General features: G+C 37.9%; 1 protein-coding gene across 3 annotated transcripts; it reads right to left on the bottom strand.

Annotated features, from left to right (window-relative positions):
• Window positions 1-4884: 4884 nt before the first annotated feature.
• Window positions 4885-11859, bottom strand: LOC121779521. Of its 3 annotated transcripts, none has more exons than XM_042176851.1 (6): window positions 11500-11859; window positions 10605-11413; window positions 8606-9725; window positions 6399-7782; window positions 6229-6306; window positions 4885-5590 (listed from the first exon to the last, which is right to left on the bottom strand). In XM_042176851.1, the coding sequence occupies exons 2-6, from the start codon at window positions 11344-11346 to the stop codon at window positions 4991-4993; spliced, it is 3924 nt and encodes a 1307-aa protein (XP_042032785.1). In that variant the 5' UTR covers window positions 11347-11413; window positions 11500-11859; the 3' UTR covers window positions 4885-4990. The 3 variants fall into 3 exon arrangements, with proteins under 3 accessions (XP_042032785.1, XP_042032786.1, XP_042032783.1); XM_042176852.1 differs by lacking the exon at window positions 11500-11859 and adding an exon at window positions 10278-10342 and having other exon boundaries at window positions 10605-10739; XM_042176849.1 differs by having other exon boundaries at window positions 10605-11859.
• Window positions 11860-18549: the final 6690 nt, after the last annotated feature.

The raw sequence follows: 18549 nt of genomic DNA, 5'->3' as shown, positions 1-18549 counted from the left end.
ATATAGAAAATGTAACTATAGGACAAATTATCAGTCAATATAACCCCCCAGAGAGGTCGAATTATGATTTGAGAGGTACTAATTATTAGCGTATTGATTACTTTTACTTAGTCATATACTATACTCTTTTAAATACTTAACTAAATAATCTTATAAGGTAAACTATATTTGTGAGTTTGATAAAGTAAAATATGCAAATTATCATTTTATACCCAAAACTTAAAAAATTTGATTTGGTGTTTTTAACTTGTTAATTGTTGAAAGATGAGGTCTAAATAATTATAGTTTTAGTTTATCAATTAATTAAACAAAGAAAAGGGTTGTGAATGGGTATATAAGCATTAATGATCGAATCTATTATGATCTTTAGTGGTTTTATAAATTTTATCTTGTTTCGGAAAGTCTGAGATAGAACTGATAGTTATTAAAAGTTGGAAATCAAATTAATAAAATTTAGGTTAAATTAGATAAAATCACTGTATTAATTAGTAGGTCCAGATTGTTTTCGGACATGGGCTTAATATAATAGGCCTTAATAAGAATAAAAGGTAGGCCCATTTAAGACATAATTCTATACCAATATTTTGTAATTTAGATTCAGAAACCATTATTGAACGCGTTATTGAAGAAAATTCGAAGAGGGAAAGATGGGGGCAGGGCAAGCGATGAAGAGAATCCCACGCATCAAATTTCCTCAACGCCATCCTAAATCCTCTGGTATGATAATACATTTCTGCGGGATTTTGATTTTGCTTTTTGGATTTGAATTTGTTGCATATTTTTCTCTGAAACATCACAAAACACAATTCGTAATAGACATGATTCAGGATACAAAATTGAAGGCTTTAAATGTATACTGGTACATTTTTTAATGTATCGTGGTGCTGTGTGTGAATCTACGTGAATGGTTAATATTGATGGATTTTATTCGTTATATTTTTTTATATATATTCCCTGTTGAGATGAAATCGCTTTCCTGGCTTGGTTGCTTTCAATGAGTTCATGTTTATGCCTGATGTTTTTAGTTGAAGAAATTAGGGTGCTCCAAATTGGATTTCCGGGAATTGCATTCCTTTCATGAGGAAAATGTGGACCATTAACCATCAAATATAGGATTCTCATCAGTTTATCTGAAAGGTGGTCTATTTGATGGTAAAAAAATATTAGCGTGATGCTCTATGCATTTTCTGAACTGAATCAGCTTGAGTTTGATTCACATTTTATTTCAAAAATATTGGCAGGGAGCTGATATTTTCTGAAAAGTGTGAGAAGCATAAATATCAGTTCGATTACCTTTGATATAGAATTTGCTTATAAGTTATTAGGGGAGAAAGGCTCTGGATTGTTGGAAATCCAATTTTCTATAGACGCATAGCGCGCTTAAATGTATATCTCCACGATAAGTGTGTTTGTACACTAGTATGCTGATGGCCAAATGAACTGTCGATTTGGATATGCTATTTTCCTAGGAGTAGAAGCCGTATTGGATTTCTGATAACTAAATTGCAACTTGTAAGTTGTAAGAATATGTCTGAGATTTATGCAGCATTTAATTATCAAGCGCATCGGCGCATCCTACAAATTAAACACAGATATTGGAATATGTCTGGTCCCATTACCAATGTATGGTTAGTAGTCCTTTAATGAAGTTGGAATTAGGAACTACTCCTACCAAACTATTTAAGTAATGCTGTAATGGAGATGCTGAGAAATTTCAACTCTTAAATATCAATTTTTTTTTCATGTTTGTCTTTTGGAATCCTTCAAATGTTCTATATCAGATGGTGTGGACTGTCCTTGCTTTTGTCAGCTTCCATATGTCATTATGAAGATGTATATTTTCTGCATTGCTAATGCAGTACCTAAAGGGTAAAGTTCATTCTTCAGCAGGTACAACCAACCAGGCCGATGGCTTGTCCGCACATGATCTCAAGAATGATGATCTTGTTATGAAATTCTTCTCAAGGGCTCCATCTGCGGCATCGGGAGGGAAGGCTTCTGATCAGCCTAAAAGAACTCCTGTTTCTCAAGACGAGATTGACGCTGTCATGGTATGCTGGACCACTGAATTTTTATAGCATATTTTAGTCATATTCCCTGGTATTCTTTAAGAGGATCGTATGCATTAAGTTTCTTGGATTTCTGAAGTTAATAACTACTAGTTTTCTTTCGCATATTTGTCAATTGACATTTGTTCTGTTTTGGCAGTTGGGTGGCTGTTTCTGACTAGTTGGAGGAAAACATTCAAACTAGTAAAATGATCCACATTGAGGCCTTTTGTGTTGCAAGAAACTCTTGTTTGAGTGAACAACAAAATGAGTGTATATTTGAGTAGATACACTTAATCACCTTTGTGGAATCCACACTTTGAACTCCCTTGGTATTTGAATTGTAATATGCTCAAAACCAAGATGCTTAACTTCTTTTTAGTACTTGAAATTGTACCAATAATGACACCTATGAATTCCCAAGAGAAATGGTTTGTTTTACATATTGTAGTATTAATGCTATATTTTCATATGTTGGTGTTATAATGGGCTATTGGTTCTCATGAAGTCTGTCTGGATTACTTAACGTCTTAATTGTTAAAGACGATTCATCTCCATCCAATACATAATTTAGAGCCATCAATGGGGTAAATAGAAGAAAAAAAGTGTTTGGATAATTTGAGGACACATGGCATCCATCGATGTATAGAACCCAACTTTTGTGAGCCTCAAAGGATGGGACTAGATGTTATAGGGAAAATATGTAGTCAAGTCAAAAATGGAAAAAATACAATTGAATATTCATGGATCTTGGAACAAAAATACTCCAAATTACACATAAATACAATTAGTGAGTCGAGTTTTACATTACTACCAATAATATAAAATTATTATTGTTTCTTGCCTTTGATTTGCTCTTTTTGTTAAATTTTCACTAGTTTTATTAGTTCTAGTACTCCCTCCGTCCCCAAAAAATATGAACTTTGAGTTCGGTATGAGGAAAATAAATAAGGGGAAAAGTAAGAGAGATGGAGAAAGGGTAGTGGAAATAATGTTGGTGGAGAATGGGGTCCACATTATTATAATGATATAAGTGAATGGCAATGATATAAGTTGTAAATAAAATGATGTGTAGGAGTGGCAGTATGTTGTTTGAATTTTTCAAAATTAAAAAATTCATACTCTTTAGGTACGAGGAAAAAGGAAATAGTTCATATTCTTTGAGGACGGAAGGCGTATAATATTAGTCATATATTTTTGTTAAAAAAAGACCTAAGAATTTGGATATTGATTGCATATACCGTGGGACGTTCCGTTAAAATGATTGTGTGTGGAATGAAATGCAATCTTTACAGGAGAAGTGAAAATTTGAGGCGGAAATAGCAAATTAGTACTCTCTATATCTCAAGTTACTTGAGTCGTTCTCTAGTTTAAATTGTCCATAATTATTTGAGTCATTTTTATTCTCTTTTCTAATTTACTTTTTTATTATCTCTCTTACTTTATTCTTTCTTCATTTACCTTTAAATATCAATATTTTAAATCATGCGTCAAAAAATGCCTCTTGGGATTGATGGGGTATATCTTTAAACATTTTCATTTTGCCACGGAATTTTATGTAGTGTTGTTTTGTGAGATAACGAAGAAAAAGTAAAGTAAGAGAAAAAAAATAAAGAGATAGTGCTATTTTTATTTTAGGAAATATTTCATTTTTAATGGGACAATCCAAGAAGAAAAATATTTATTTTTAATAGGACCGAGAGAGTATTTCAAATGAATCAAGTTCACGTTGAAAAACGATGGATCTGGATGCCCTTGTCTCTCCAGCCCTTATTTTTTTCTCTGACATAATTATTTAGGAGTAAGATTAGAGTAAAGTGATTGTAAGAATAAACATATCATGTTAAATATGACAATTCGAAAAAACTACATGCCAACTCAAGTAGGAAGGAATGTGTAACTTATTCAGATTTTTGGGACAAAATTTGGAGCTTACATATAAAATGGTAATATTATAGTAGTTCAATATTCATCTTTTAATGAAAACGTTACGAATTATGAATAATTATAACGTTATGTTTGAACATGGAAAACTAACTAGATTGTCGTAGAGTTAGTCCATTCTGGTATGGATTTTAACACTTCAACAGAAAAAATGTATTGAGAAATAGTACAAATCAATACTCCATAAATACTAATATATAATGAAAAAATAACTCACTATTAGCACTAGCTCGATATTTTCCTTGCTTACTTTTTTTGAGGTATAATGAAGATAATAGTTTCATGAGCTGTTGGTGTAATAACATTATCTCCTATTAGAGGGAAAATGAAGAATAAGAAAAAGATTAAATACTTTATTATAGAGGTAAAAAAAAGGGAATTGACTCAAATCAAAGTAAGATATCATTTTCAAAATAAGGGGAAATAAACCGATTTGAGAGCCAAAAATTCCATCTTTTCTATATCTGAGACTCCAAATATTGAAATAAAATCAAAAGAATTGATTGTTCACTTTGACTGTGCAAGAGTCCATTTTCTTAACCCAAAGCAAAATACTCAAATATCTAAAATTACAAATATTGAATTCAGAAGCAATTAGGTTTCATCCAATTTTGTGCAAAATTGTCCAGGATTTAAACATGGAGTACCTTATATTATGTGAAGATTTGCAGAGGCAGATCACAGCATCATCAGCAGAAGCCTATTCTGGTGAAGCTGAAGTGTGTCTGAATCTTGGGATCTTGGTGAGGAAAAGGAAAACCCATTGTATATGACATACAAACATTTTCCCAATTTATTCCTCACAAAGAACCCAAAAGACCAGACACTCCAGGAGGAAATGAAAAACCATGTCTCGGACCTAGTAAGAGAAACTAGGAGAGCAGAAAAACAATGGACGAACCAGAGTTTTATTGATTAACTAGCAGCAACCACATTGAAACGAAGATTAAGAAATTACCACCAAAGTCATTTCAAAAACCTCAGAAAAATAAATCGTCTCAATGTGTACTTTCAGGAGAATGATGTATCCGGCTCACATTGACCGACTCTGGCATCATAGCCTCAGATGCCTCTGAGAACATATCAGAACTAAGCAATGGATCACACTTAGTAGTAGTATCTACCATATTCACTTCCCCATTGTTACTACCAGATTCTGCAGCCAAATCTTTCATTTCTGATGATGGTAGTGGAGCAGCACTCGAACCTTCAACATCTTCAGCAGCCAAAGGCATCTCCACGTCATGCTCCTCTGGCCCCAGATCAAGAACTGAATTCACCTCTAAGTTGGTAGGTTCTGAGGCAGAAACAGAGTCCTCCATTTGTTCACTCAAAGCGCCAACAGGTATGTCGGTTTCTGCATGCCCTTCATCATTCTTCGTACCATTTTTGGGATCTTCCTGGATATCAGAGTTTGGAAGAGCATCCTCCACACCTTGCATGTTGTCAGATGGAGGTAGCTCCTCTGTTTTGTCATCTACCACATTCACTTTCTCCTGATTGGTATCCAGAACAAAATCGCTCAAGACTTTGATTTTCTCAGCATGTTCAGCCTTAAAATGTTCTGTTTTCTGCCTCTTGTAGAGGGACATAGATTTCTGCAGTTACAAAGAAAGAAACCAAGCAAGCACAAATCAGGGAATGTCTACCTAAGAAAGTAAACCAAGCATCATACTTGTGAACGACCGGTTTAAGAAACAACAAAACTCAAGTGGAATGGAAAAAGGCAGATCAAATCAGACAATCAGAGCAAGCAGAGACATTTAGAAAATGTGAGCTACGCTAAGAATTACATGCATTCAGTAGCAAACTGTCTTTGCTCCCAGAATACCTGTTGTTGAAAATTTATTTTTACTCAACACTCACAGATTAGTTAGATAAAGACCTCCCAGCTATCCCAGAAAACTAAACAAGCTACAACAAAATATGGGGACTAATAGTTCACAAATGGATGAATGATATCAATTAGTCAAAATAAATAAGCAGGACTATAAATTAATAATCAAATAAAACATCTGGAAAACATGAGCACACCAAGGAAACAAGCTACTATAAAATTACATAGCAATAAGTTGTCATGAGAAATATTTGGCAGATATGCAGTGCACGGCAAAAGAAGTGCAAACAGTTTTAATCCACATATCAGTAAAATAAGAACATAGTTGAGTCATTGATATATTGAAGGTGAATTTTACTCATCAAAGAGCTGCATAAGAAAATGTATTCAACAATGTACCTGGAAAACAGAATCATCATTAGATCCAAATAGTACATAATTCAGAAGTCTGTGAGATACCACCTCGGCTTCCAAATCCTGTCATGCAAAAAAGGAAAATAATATTAAGACTAGAGTCGAATATTATCTAGGCCAGGGCAATGAAGCGCATAATCTGCTGTAACCTTTACCTCAATATATAAAATTTCAGAGTCGCCTACATCAGAAGATATACTATGCTCATTACCAATCATGACTTTGCACTTATCAAGTAAATTGGGTTCAGAAAGATCTGCAGAAATATCAAGTTTGGAAAGGTAAACATGCCATCGTGCATCATCCTTTCCCAACATTTTATCAATATCACCAGTATCCTCCAGACTACCCTCAGTTTCATTCTTTTTGGGGCTCTTTATATGCTGCCTAACATCGGTGCTATCTGCTTGCTGATCAACTTGGTTTTGCTCATTCATAGCTGCATGAGTAGATTGACTTTCCAAAGCCTCATCGCCACTTCGAACAGAGTTATTCTCTTTGTCTGTAGATGGGACCTCCATGCTTCCAGTTCTATTGGGCCCCTTCCAAAAATCTCCACTGGCATCCCAGCTTCGAGTACCAGGTAAGTTTCTTGAATGATCCCAATCTGATCTCCCATAAATGTGAGACTCATCCCCAAACACGGCATTACTAGCATCCCAAGCATGTAATGGATGGCAGGAATCATCCACCTGATTGCGCCATCCCATTGGACGCCCAGGACCAGAAAACCTATCAGCTTCAGACATATGGTAAGCACCAGGATGGTTTAGCTCTATCGAAGGCCTGACTCCAAACATTGGTGGGGCAGGAAATGGCTGCATAACTGAATGAAAACCTACAGGAGGCGGACCATGTGGGAAAGGCAAGAAACCATTTGCCACAGGAGAAGGCCAGCTCGGAACACCTCTCCAAGGACTTCCTTGAATTCTACCCATGTTACTCATGTTGGGATCACCAACCCTCCTATGACACATGTTGGACTTACCTCTACCATCATCATCACCTGGGCCTGACCCCAAAGGACTATCTACACCTGTCCTAAAGAGGAGAGGTGGTAACATTGGCTTAGAACTGCTGGAAAAATGGCCAGTTCTTGTGAAAGGCGAAGAAATAGATAAAGTATCCGCATCCCCTTGTAAAAATTCCTCTCCAGGAAATACTTCCATGGCATCTCGAGTTCCCCTTACATCTTTACCATTGTACTTTTTCCATTCTCGAGAACCACCACTTCTCTGTGTTGATTCTTCAATATCAAAACTTCGTCTGACATCAGGCCTGCTGAACTGTCTCCTGTCACTGCTTGATGTTGGAGATTTATCTGCTAGCTGCAAGGGTGAAGATCGAATATCAGACTTGAGACGCCTTTCAGAAGAAAGCTCTCCAAATTGGCCACCATCCTTTTGACCAAGCTTCTCAACTGATTGAGATGAAGTCTTCTCAGACCCTCCAGCAGCACCAGCATGATCTCTTGTTGAAGGTCGAATTCTCTCTTCATAATTGTAATCTCTATATTTGGAATCATCTTGCCTCAGGGTCCTGTAAATTTAATAGACGTGTAAATACGTGCTCCCAGTGCAGCTGCTCATGGATGGTGTTGTATTAATGTTTTAAGGAAATTTACATAATACAAAGCTATGGAACAGAAAGTAGGTATATATCTGACATCAATCTCAAAAGGAAAGTATGAATACAAATAAGGGAACCTTAATTTCAAGAACGATATCAGATCGGTCAAACAAATGAAGCAAGAGATTTCAGTAGGCAAGCAATGCACTCAGCTCTGATATACAAATCCCTTTTATTAATTCGCGCTAGTACTAGCATGCCAGCTAATTAACCCATCCCAAAGAAAAAGAAGAAGTGTAACTAATGAAACAACAACTGAAAACTATTTTGAGTCCTCTCTTTCACCATCACTACCGCCTTAGAGTTCAACAATTGCAGCAAAGCCAAACCTCACATTCATCTAATATCACTGGAATTTGCAAGTTTGCAACCTCAAGATAGCTCTTGTAGACATGCAATTATATTCAGAAATTTGAAAAGAAATTCTCTGAATTTAAGGGATAAAAAAGCAAGTCATCATCAACTTGATTATTGGTTGAATTGTAAAAAAAATATAAGACTCATGCCTCAGGAGTATTATATACTATCACACACAAAATTCAGTGCCAATACCATGCTTCCTCATCTAAGAAAATGAAAATTTCTTCTCTGTAGAGTTGTTGCTACAAATTACAAAGAATATAATTTTCCCTTGACAACAACCTCCCCTCCCCTGCTCACCAAAATTCACCCTTACCCTTAAGAAGCTCACCCAACTCAAGTTGTTAGAACATAATTGCAAGCATACAAGTACCTGTGGTGATCCCTAGGTGTATGAGAATTTGATGGGGGTGAACTCCGCCGTCTACCATGGCTAGATGTAAGTTCCAAATCAGCATTTCTGGAAGCAGACCGAACTCTATCAGTAGTCAAATCCATTCTTGCACTGCTTGTACTCTTCCTTTCAGCATCTGATCTTTGATCCTTTGTACCTCGAGATTTAATATCGCTATAATCCTCTTTTTCGTTAGTTCTTCTCCTGCCTTGATCATCTCGGTACCTGGCTGCTCGATCATCATGGGTTGGACTATCATCATATGCACTTGATTTTCTCACATAATGATCTCCAGCAGAGCTATCGTCCCTCGAACGCTTAAGGTCCAACTTATCACCAGACCGATCTCGTGTTGTCCGTTCATCCCTATATTTAATGTCTCTTGTTCTCTTATCTCTATCATATCCATCCCCTTGCTTACTATCCTTATGGCGGGAGTCTCTTTCAGTGTCTTCTTGATATTTTTCTTCCTTTTGCCTGATATCTTTATCAACATCTTCGCTGTAAGTATTTTCTCTGAGCCTATCATCTCTATCACCGTCCTCATTATACCTCTCATCCCCACGCCTACTATCCTTGTCATCATCTTCATGATAGCGATCATCCTTGAGTCGGCGGTCTCTATCACCATCCTCATAATACTTATCATCCCGACGGCCATCTCTTTCAGTGCCTTCACGATACTTTTCATCCTTCCGCCTACTATCCCGCTCTCCATCCTTGCGTCTACTGTCCCTATCACTTTCACGATGTCTATCATCTCTACGTCTAGAATCCTTCTCACCATCTTCTCGATACTTATCATCTTGATATTTATACTCCTTATCAGCTTCTTCATGGTACTTCTCATCCCTCCGCCTGTCATCTTTGTAGCCATCATCTTGATACTTATCAGTATACACTCCATCCTTGTGCTTGTCATCTCTATATTTTATATCCTTGGTACGATCACCTTTTGATGATGATCGTCTCTCACCACCTTCTTTAGCATCATCATAATGTTTCTCTCTTTCACTAGAACCTTCTCTTTTTCTGCGTATCCTTTTCTCGATGTCCTTCTCCAAGTCAGGACTCCGCAACTCATTCAGTAACACACGTTCTGCAGAAATTAATGAATCGGAAAATTAGGCGTGCCAGACACTACTTTTCTGATGAAAGTAAAGAGGTAGCAAAAAGAGATGACGACTGAACAACCATTCTACTCCAAAAATCTTTGTATCAGATTTCACAAAGCAGATTCTAATAATTTGTGTTGCAACATTTGTGGGGTTTATAGAATTATCAAGCCTAAGCTTCCTTTCTAATTTATCAGATAAGTACAATTTAACAAAACAACATATTTGATTCTTAAAAGGTAGGGAGCAAAGTAGTCTAAAATTTATGAGCAAAGAGTAACCATGGCAACATCCAGAATGACTCAGGAATGTGGAGGAAGAAGACAACAACAAGTGAAAGATAAAAATCAAATCAAATCAAATCACACTGTCAGTCTAAAAGCAATCCAATTTTCTCAGGATACCTAAACATGAGCAGGAACATAATATTAGGAATACTATCTTGTTGTACTTCTGAGCAACTGATCTAAACAGCTTATTTGATGCATAAAACAAAAAGGTGGTTCCACACACTCTTCATACCATACAGTCCATACCTTGGAGACACATGAGAGAAAATCAGAAGTTGAGGCCTGAGGTCATCATTCTTAAGTAGCACTCACTTTACCAAAAAAGCAGATCATCCAAAAATCAAAATAGAAAAGTTTAATGTCATGAATCAATGACTCAATTACAATGAGAAAGCTAACGCATTCAGAAAAAAGCATATTGGTCGAAAAATCATTATTTAAGGGGAAGCATAACAAAAAAAGGAAGTAAAAACTTTAACAGTTCATAAATATCAAATCCTCGAGATTTTTGGTCACATTAACAAAGATAAATCGCCAGTATCCAAGCTAATACCATTAACAAAGTTACCTTACCAGTATTTTCTCGAGCACGTGTGCCCTGTCTCTCCTCAATAAAATCACCAGGCAGAGGCCCTTGCTTTTTCCCAATATCCAATTCCACTATTTTCACCTCAGCATCACTACTCTTGCTCTCCTGACCACCACTTTTCTCGTCCGACCTGCGATCCTTGTCCTTCAACCCTTCTTTACGAGAAGAAGAATCCCTCTCAGATTTCCGCTTTGATTCCCCTTTGCTCTTACTCTCCTCCCTGTCTACTAGTGAAGAGGCCAAAATGTCTTCTTTCCTCTCACCAGCATTTCCGCTCTCATAACGTTTACTCTTACTCTTCGAATCAACTCTCAAGCTCTCGCCTTTGCCACTATTTTCCTTTCCTTTACTATCTACTTTCAAGTTCTCACCTTTATGAATATCCTTCTCCGCATTCTTGTCCCCATCCACTCTCTCATCTCCACCCCCATTCCAACGATCTCCGCCAATAGCAACATCAGTTTTCTCCTTCCGCCGTTTGGATGAAACATAATCCTCCAAGCCATCACCATTCCCATGACCGCTCAGATCTTTACTGTCCTTGCATTCCCCCAGCTGGGATGAAACCTTTCTCTTCTCACCAGATGCTGAATCCCGATGAGCCCGAACAGAATCATCTTTACTACTTTTCTCTTTCATCTTCACTGCATCCTCTTCGGAGTCCGAATAATCCCTTGAGCTGCGTTTGCTCTGTTTGTGCGATTTGTGTCTCGAACTCTTGGGCATATCTACAACTTGATTGTTAACGAAGCCCAATCCTTGCTCTGTTCACACTCCGGGAGCCCAAAAAAAGCTAACCAGATGGAATTATCGATTGGACCCAGCAACAGAAGAAAGAAAAATCAATAATGAAACGTAGAAATGCCGAAGTTCACTCACATGAATAGCAAAAAACTGCCCCAACACTTGAGAAAGCCGAAACCCTAATTCAGAACTTTGCCCTAATTCAAACCCCCTCCAATCCAATCCAGCTACAAAAAATTAACCGGAAAATTTCAAAAACCGACTTCGGAATATCGATGCTTTTGCAGTCGGAAAGCTTTGACCCCTCTCAGATCGCTCGATTGCGGCGGAACAAAATTGGAGAATCTAGCATCGCATACAGCACCAGCTCGATTTATTTATTATACTGCATTGGCACGGGTGTGAAAATATTATTTTTTGGAAATGAAATTGAAAAAATGGAATTTTGAGGGGAAGGAATAGAGAAAAAATAAAATGAGGAAGAAATTGGAAAATTTTGGGGACAGTGAGCGAGAGAGAGAAGGGGGCGAGGTCTTGATGTTTTTTTGTTTTAACTGCGTTATTGCAATTTATTTTGGGATAACAACAGGCCGCTGGAAAAAACAATATTGTCCTTGATCTGGACCGGCCCAAACCTAGTAGCGTAATGACCGGCTGGGCCCAGGCCCATAACAGGATCGGGCTAGGCTGGGTTGGGTACACTTTCCATATTTTGGTAGTGGTATGATGAGTTAGCTCGTCGACTGCTTTTGTGGATTTTTCTGCTCACATTTTAAACGACGTTGTTTTGCCAAAAAAAAAACTCCTCGTACTACCATAGAAACTAAGAAAAGAGTTGAGGAAGATTTGTGGAGTTAATGTCAAGTACACTCTTTAGTATGACGCGGGGGTTTGAGTCATCATGGGGTAATCGGAGAGTCATTATCGATGCTCTTAAAAAAGTGTTGAATGCATCGCTCAATTTATTGTGTATAATTTCAGTAATGTGTAGTATATCATACTTTATGTACGCGTTAAATTGTTTTTAGCTTTAATGTAGAACTACGCATAAGAACGTAAATCGATGTTTTTCAGAAAATGAGTTATAAAAAATATATCTAAACAGTTAACAAGTTAACTCATCATTTCGTCACCGAAATAAAAGAAGGGGGATATAAATCAAACTTTTCATAAAATTGTGAATTTTTATGAATATAGTATTTATAGTTTGGTTTGATCATCCAAAGTTTGTGGATTTTTATGAACTTAACTTGGTACATATATGGACTCAATTTGATTAGTTGCATTGAATCGAATAACTTGGTACCTATATGGACTAAATCTAAATTTGATTAGTTGTATACTTATATTCAATTGCGTGGAATGTAAACACTTGTCTTAGATCATCCCCAATAAGGCGGATATCCCGGCGGACTAGCACTAGGACTAGCCAAAAACACCTCATGTTAAGTCACTAGGACTAGCCACTGCACTGTCACATCACTAGGACATCCCAACCAGTGGCGGAGCCACATGGGAACAAGGGGTACCACCGTACCCCCAAAACTTATCATCATAACGAATTTAGGTATAGCTAATACCAATTCGCATCCTTGGTCCAGCGGTAATCTGCTCTTATTTAGCATAGTAGTCCCGAGTTCAATTCCTAACAAATGTTCTTGTATGTCTGTTTTCCTACTGCTCTTCATTTGTTTATTCAAATCTTTTGTGAGTTTTTTCTTACTGCTCCTTATTTTGTTTATTCAAATCTTTTTATCCTTTTTATATAGACTCTAAAATAGAAACTCATTTAATGCACACATCTTTTGTTTATTAAATCTCATGCATTTCTATATTTTTCATTCTTTTTTTTATATTCTAATGCATTTGAAATCTACACTATTCACATATATATTTATATTTTCTATTTTTTCAAATCTTTAAAAGCATTTTTCACCCCTGCATAATTTAAGCTTTTTAAAAATATTTTAATGCATTTGAAACCTATACAATTCACACATATATTTATTCTTTCTGTTTTCAAATCTTTAAAAGATATTTTTCATTATCTTGATTATTTTAGCTTTTAAAAAATATTATCATGTATTTTAGTTGCATATCGTTTAGTCACAACATACAGTAATAATTTTTTTTAATCTTTCCAATCTCTTCTTATGCACATATCTATAATGTTTTTAATAATTAAAATAAAATAATTCATTATGATTGAGAAAACAAATTAAAGAAAATAAAAGGAATTAATTTGATTTTGAAGCTTCGAAGTGTTATAATTATTTATCGTACCCCCAAACAAAAAATCCTGGATCCGCCACTGATCCCAACAAACAAAATCACAAATTCACACAAATACAGAATTAAAATTTCGACACGAATACGGAAAAAATGCAACCATTTTATATAAATTTTAAAAAAATACATAGTTCACGAAAACAAAAAAACCTATCCTAACGCTTCGACACCCGCGGCCCCCTTCTCACTCCTCGTCGTCCCCTTGGGCAGACCCAACGGCATCGGAGTCCCCAGATGCTTCCCTTGTGCCGAGGGGTGGGAGCCCCAAATCGCGCCTCATATTGTCGATGACCCCCTTGAGCATCTCCTTGTGGTAGGGGTCAGTCGTCATACTCCACTTTTGTATGACGTCTATCATGCTCTGTTGCTGTTGCATACGCGTGAGGTGGGCGAGCTCGGGACTCAGCTGGACACTAGAAGCTGCCGATTGGACCTTTTGGGACCCGCCAGCGCCTTCCCTAGACATCTGTTATGTTTTCTTTTGCCCAACCGGGCGACGACGGCTGGAAAACGAGGGAGGGGTCGGAGCCTCTTCGGCGTCGTTGGGGAGGTCGTGGGAACCGGCGCTGCTTCGTCGACGATGTTCACCCTCTGCCGCTTCCGCCAACCAACTTCAACACCCGCACGAAACTTGGAGGAATCCATCAGCACCAAATAGGCATCCCAGTATTTAAACATGGCATACTTCCCTTTCTCGGGGAACTACTGCATTGACAACGTCTTCACATCCTCCATGGTTTGGTCGTTGGTCATCATGCGGATGTTGTTTTTGTAGATGTCGTTAAATCGGGAGACCGCGGCCCTGATTCGGTCTCATTGCTTCCGGCACTCCTCAGGCATGTATATCTTCCCATCCGAGTAAAATACCTTGTAGGCTTTGGCGATGCGAGACCACATGTTGTGGATTCTCTGATTGTTCGACATAAGGGAATCATCGCAAACACTGATCCAAGCCTTGGATAGCTCGACGCACTGCTCCTCACTTCATATGATACTCACTTCCTCCTCCTCCTCCTCATCGTCCCCCGCCACCGCCTGCGAAGACGGGCCAGCCACCCCTTTGCCCTTGCCGCGGCCCTTGTCCTTCTTCTTCGAAGAGCCCCGACGTCCTCCTGCCGTTGGAATCTGAGTGGGAGGCACCCCAATGGGAGATATACCCAACTCCTCCAATGAGAAAGTTTCATAAGAAGTAAACTGAGAATCCAATGGAGTACAAGTCAGGGAAGCACCTGTCAAAAAGTCAAGGGTGGGTCGATAGACATTGTCCCCATGGAATTCGGGAAACTGTGACTAGGGGTGGGAATTAAGAAGAGGGGAACAAAAAGGGGATAAACAATGACTAATATTCACTTAGAAATAAAGGGGAAAACAATGCAAACAAACTTTTAATCACCAGAACTTGAATGGAAATCTTACTTTTCAATAAATAATTATCAGAGTACAGAAGAACAGTCGATGTTATCTAGAACCTTAATATGCAGCGGAAGGAACACGGTGACATGTATGGAGACATGTACCTCCAAGAGTCTCTACTTAAAATAAAAAGGAAATCATCAACGCTGCTCAGCATTCTCCACCATCACTGCTCAACCTGCACATTAAGAAATATATGCAGGGCTGAGTACAAAGATACTCAGTGAACACATTGCCAAAATATACACATATACGTTGAAAATATTGTCCTGCCATCACAGTAACACTCGAGAGTTTCCTCTTAAAAGGCCCGAGCTTACTAAATTCTTTGTGAGCTAAAGTTCAACTGATCAATCTAAGTTCTTTATGTACTTCTGCCATATCTGAAGACCAAGTGCCGTGGAGATGGTGCTCTTCCACGGTCACCTACATCTTTCTCCAGCCGGGGAGGTGGCCACCTCCCAACGGCCTCCACTATATCATCTGTGTGCCGTGTAAGGTGGCCATCTTCCACGGTCACCTGTGTACACTAATCCGAGTAGGGACATCACCCTCACTCGGATCCAAATTCGATTCTTACGTTCCAACCAAACAGATAGGCTTCATACACATAAAACAAATCATTTATGGCAAGACAACATCATTTGTATATCTTAATATCATCTCAAAAATATTTGACATTTTGTCCACATTAGTATGTAGGATAGAAAAGTTTACTCGTGAGCTTAAATTCCTCCACTTGAGTTTCTTTACTCCTACCATCACTTGCTCGTAGAGATAGCCTTTTAAAAACAATAACATATACTTAATTAGACTCAAGAAAACATCAAATGCATACATCCTATGTGTGTTTTTCATTTTATTCCTTGTTCTTTCTTAGGGACATTATAAAATTCTTTTAACGTAATTAAATCAGAGCTGCGTTGAGTACTTTCTCTTTCAATTTACGTGCCGCCTGATGCCATACGTTCCGAAAATCCTACACCCTCGGCCCCATTATACTCTTGGCTGAAGTCGCAATTAATTACATCTTGCGACTTAATCAACTGGTAATTATTAAATTACTCCAATCAGTTCTTATTTATTTCCAGCCCAATAAAAATATTTAAATCTTTCAACGCAAACTATTTTTCACTCAAAACATTTCTTGGCTCATTCTATCGGTTAACAAATATGGTCCAAGTCCTTCCATTACTTAATTTGACAAAGGAGTCCAACAATTAAACAGGGAAAATCGGGTTTATGGGGGAGTTTACACTAAATATTACGTAAATGTACCCATTTTGTTATCTATTCCACAAATGGGAAAAACGCCAACCACATTGGCGTTTTTATTAGTAAATACGCCAACGTCATTGGCGTGTTTTAAGGTAAATACGCCAACGATGATGGCGTTTTATACTTGTGCCGTATTTTGGGTGTATGCTCTCGGATTGTAATTACGATTAAACACGCCAACTTGGTTGGCGTGTATAAATAAAAAAACGCATTTGTAAATGGCGTGTTTTCTTTGTTAAAACGCCGAACATATTGACGTTTTGTAAAAGACGCCAACCGGAGTGGCGTATTTACTTAATCATGAAAAACGCCATTCTGAGTGGCGTGTTTAATCAGACTGATATACCAGGCGTTCCTCCCCCAAATCGCGAAAACCTCACAACACACAGCCTTCGCGATTTCTCCACCTGCGCGCCTTCTCTCCGTGATTTCGGCCTACATTCATCAATCGGTGCTATTCTCCCCCAAATTCATCTATTTTATTCGGTTAGTATGCTTACCTTTTACATAATTATAGTAATTGGTGGATAGCTAGGGTTTGTAATGGGTTGTGAATTGAGTAGAAATATTATGCATTTTGGATTGGTTGAATGATATTATTGTTGATTATTATGTTGGATTGTGTTGGGTTTAAGTTAATTTGTGTATAAATTTGATTATAAGCCTAAACCCTAGGGTTTTTATAGCTAAAAAATTGGGCAAATTGTTTTGATTTATGTGGGTTTTGGTTGATTAGTTTAGATTGTTAAATTTGTTTAGGTTAGGCAAAATTGAAATTGGTAGGTTGGGCGAATTGTTAATTGAAATTGTTAATTTTGTGTAGGTGAATTGGTTTATGATTTTGAATGTGCAATGTTGTGTAACTTGCTTATTTGATGTTGGTGTTCAATTTTGTGATATTGGATTAAATTGTATCTAATTATTGAAATGGTTTATGGTTGGTTATTGTTGAATTTGGTTTATGAAATTGGATTAAATGTTATGGTTGGTTATTGTTGAATTTGAATTATGTAGGTAAATTATGGCATCATCTTCAACCTCTCGTCGTCGGCTTGCATGTGGTCCTGCGGATCCATCTGTATTATATTTTCAGAGACAACACGTCTCTAACAACATATGGGCAGGAGTTCCATCCGAAGATGTACGCTGCCGACGATTTGAAGGAAAAATTTGGGATGTTCCCATCCAGCAACATGTCTTGACAATAGTGGACCAGATGGGGTTTGGGGGTATGTTAAGGTGTGGTAAACCAAAAGAAATTGACCACCATCTTATCACAGCTCTGATTGAACGTTGGAGGCCAGAGACTCACACGTTTCACTTTCCAGTCGGTGAAGCGACTGTGACACTGGAAGACGTGGAGGTCTTATGGGGCCTGAAAGTTGATGGAGAGGCTCTGACAACTTACATCCCCCCGACGGACGCGGGATATTGGACGGACAGGTGTATGGATTTTCTAGGATTCATACCGGAAGCATCCGAGTTGAAGGAAATGGCTTTTAAGCAGACGAGCTTATCGCGCCAATTGAGGATTGAGCTGTCTAATGACCACGAACACTACATATATGCTCAGCGGGCTCGTATCTATTGTCTGCTATTACTTGGTGGTCTGATGATCCCCAACGCCACCGGAAATAAAATTCCGTTCTTCTACCTACACTTTTTCATGGATATAGAACGGTGTTCTACATATAGCTGGGGTGGGGCGACGCTTGCTTGCTTGTACCACAATTTGTGTGAAGCGGCCGTTGGTCAGAGGACGGATGTAGGGGGAGCCTTAACTCTATTACAACTTTGGGCTTGGGAGAGAATCCCAAATATTAGACCGAGGATGCTAGATCCCGTGCATACAGACTATCTACCATGTGCAAGCGCGTAAGTTGTTCATTAATTGCGTTTTTAAACTTAATGTTCATCAATTTTCGTGTTCTTCGCTCATAATTTAAATTTTTTAGATGGAATGGCCCGGCGTCATATGTAAAAGCACCCGGACATTGTGTTGAAAATTTCCGAGATCAGTTCTCCATGATGCATCCTAATCAGGTACTTCATATATTTATAAAATGTTTTTGGTTTTTTGTTTTTTGTTTTTATGGAAATTATTTTGAAAAATTTGTATCACATGTAGTTTATTTGGAGGCCTTATCTCCACCGGGAGTTGCCGGAAAGTTGTGATGCCGGTCGTCCTATATGGATGTCGATCAC

This window comes from Salvia splendens, chromosome 19 (assembly GCF_004379255.2).
Source record: "Salvia splendens isolate huo1 chromosome 19, SspV2, whole genome shotgun sequence".
NCBI lineage: Eukaryota > Viridiplantae > Streptophyta > Magnoliopsida > Lamiales > Lamiaceae > Salvia > Salvia splendens.
This window is presented reverse-complemented; position numbering and strand designations above follow the sequence as displayed.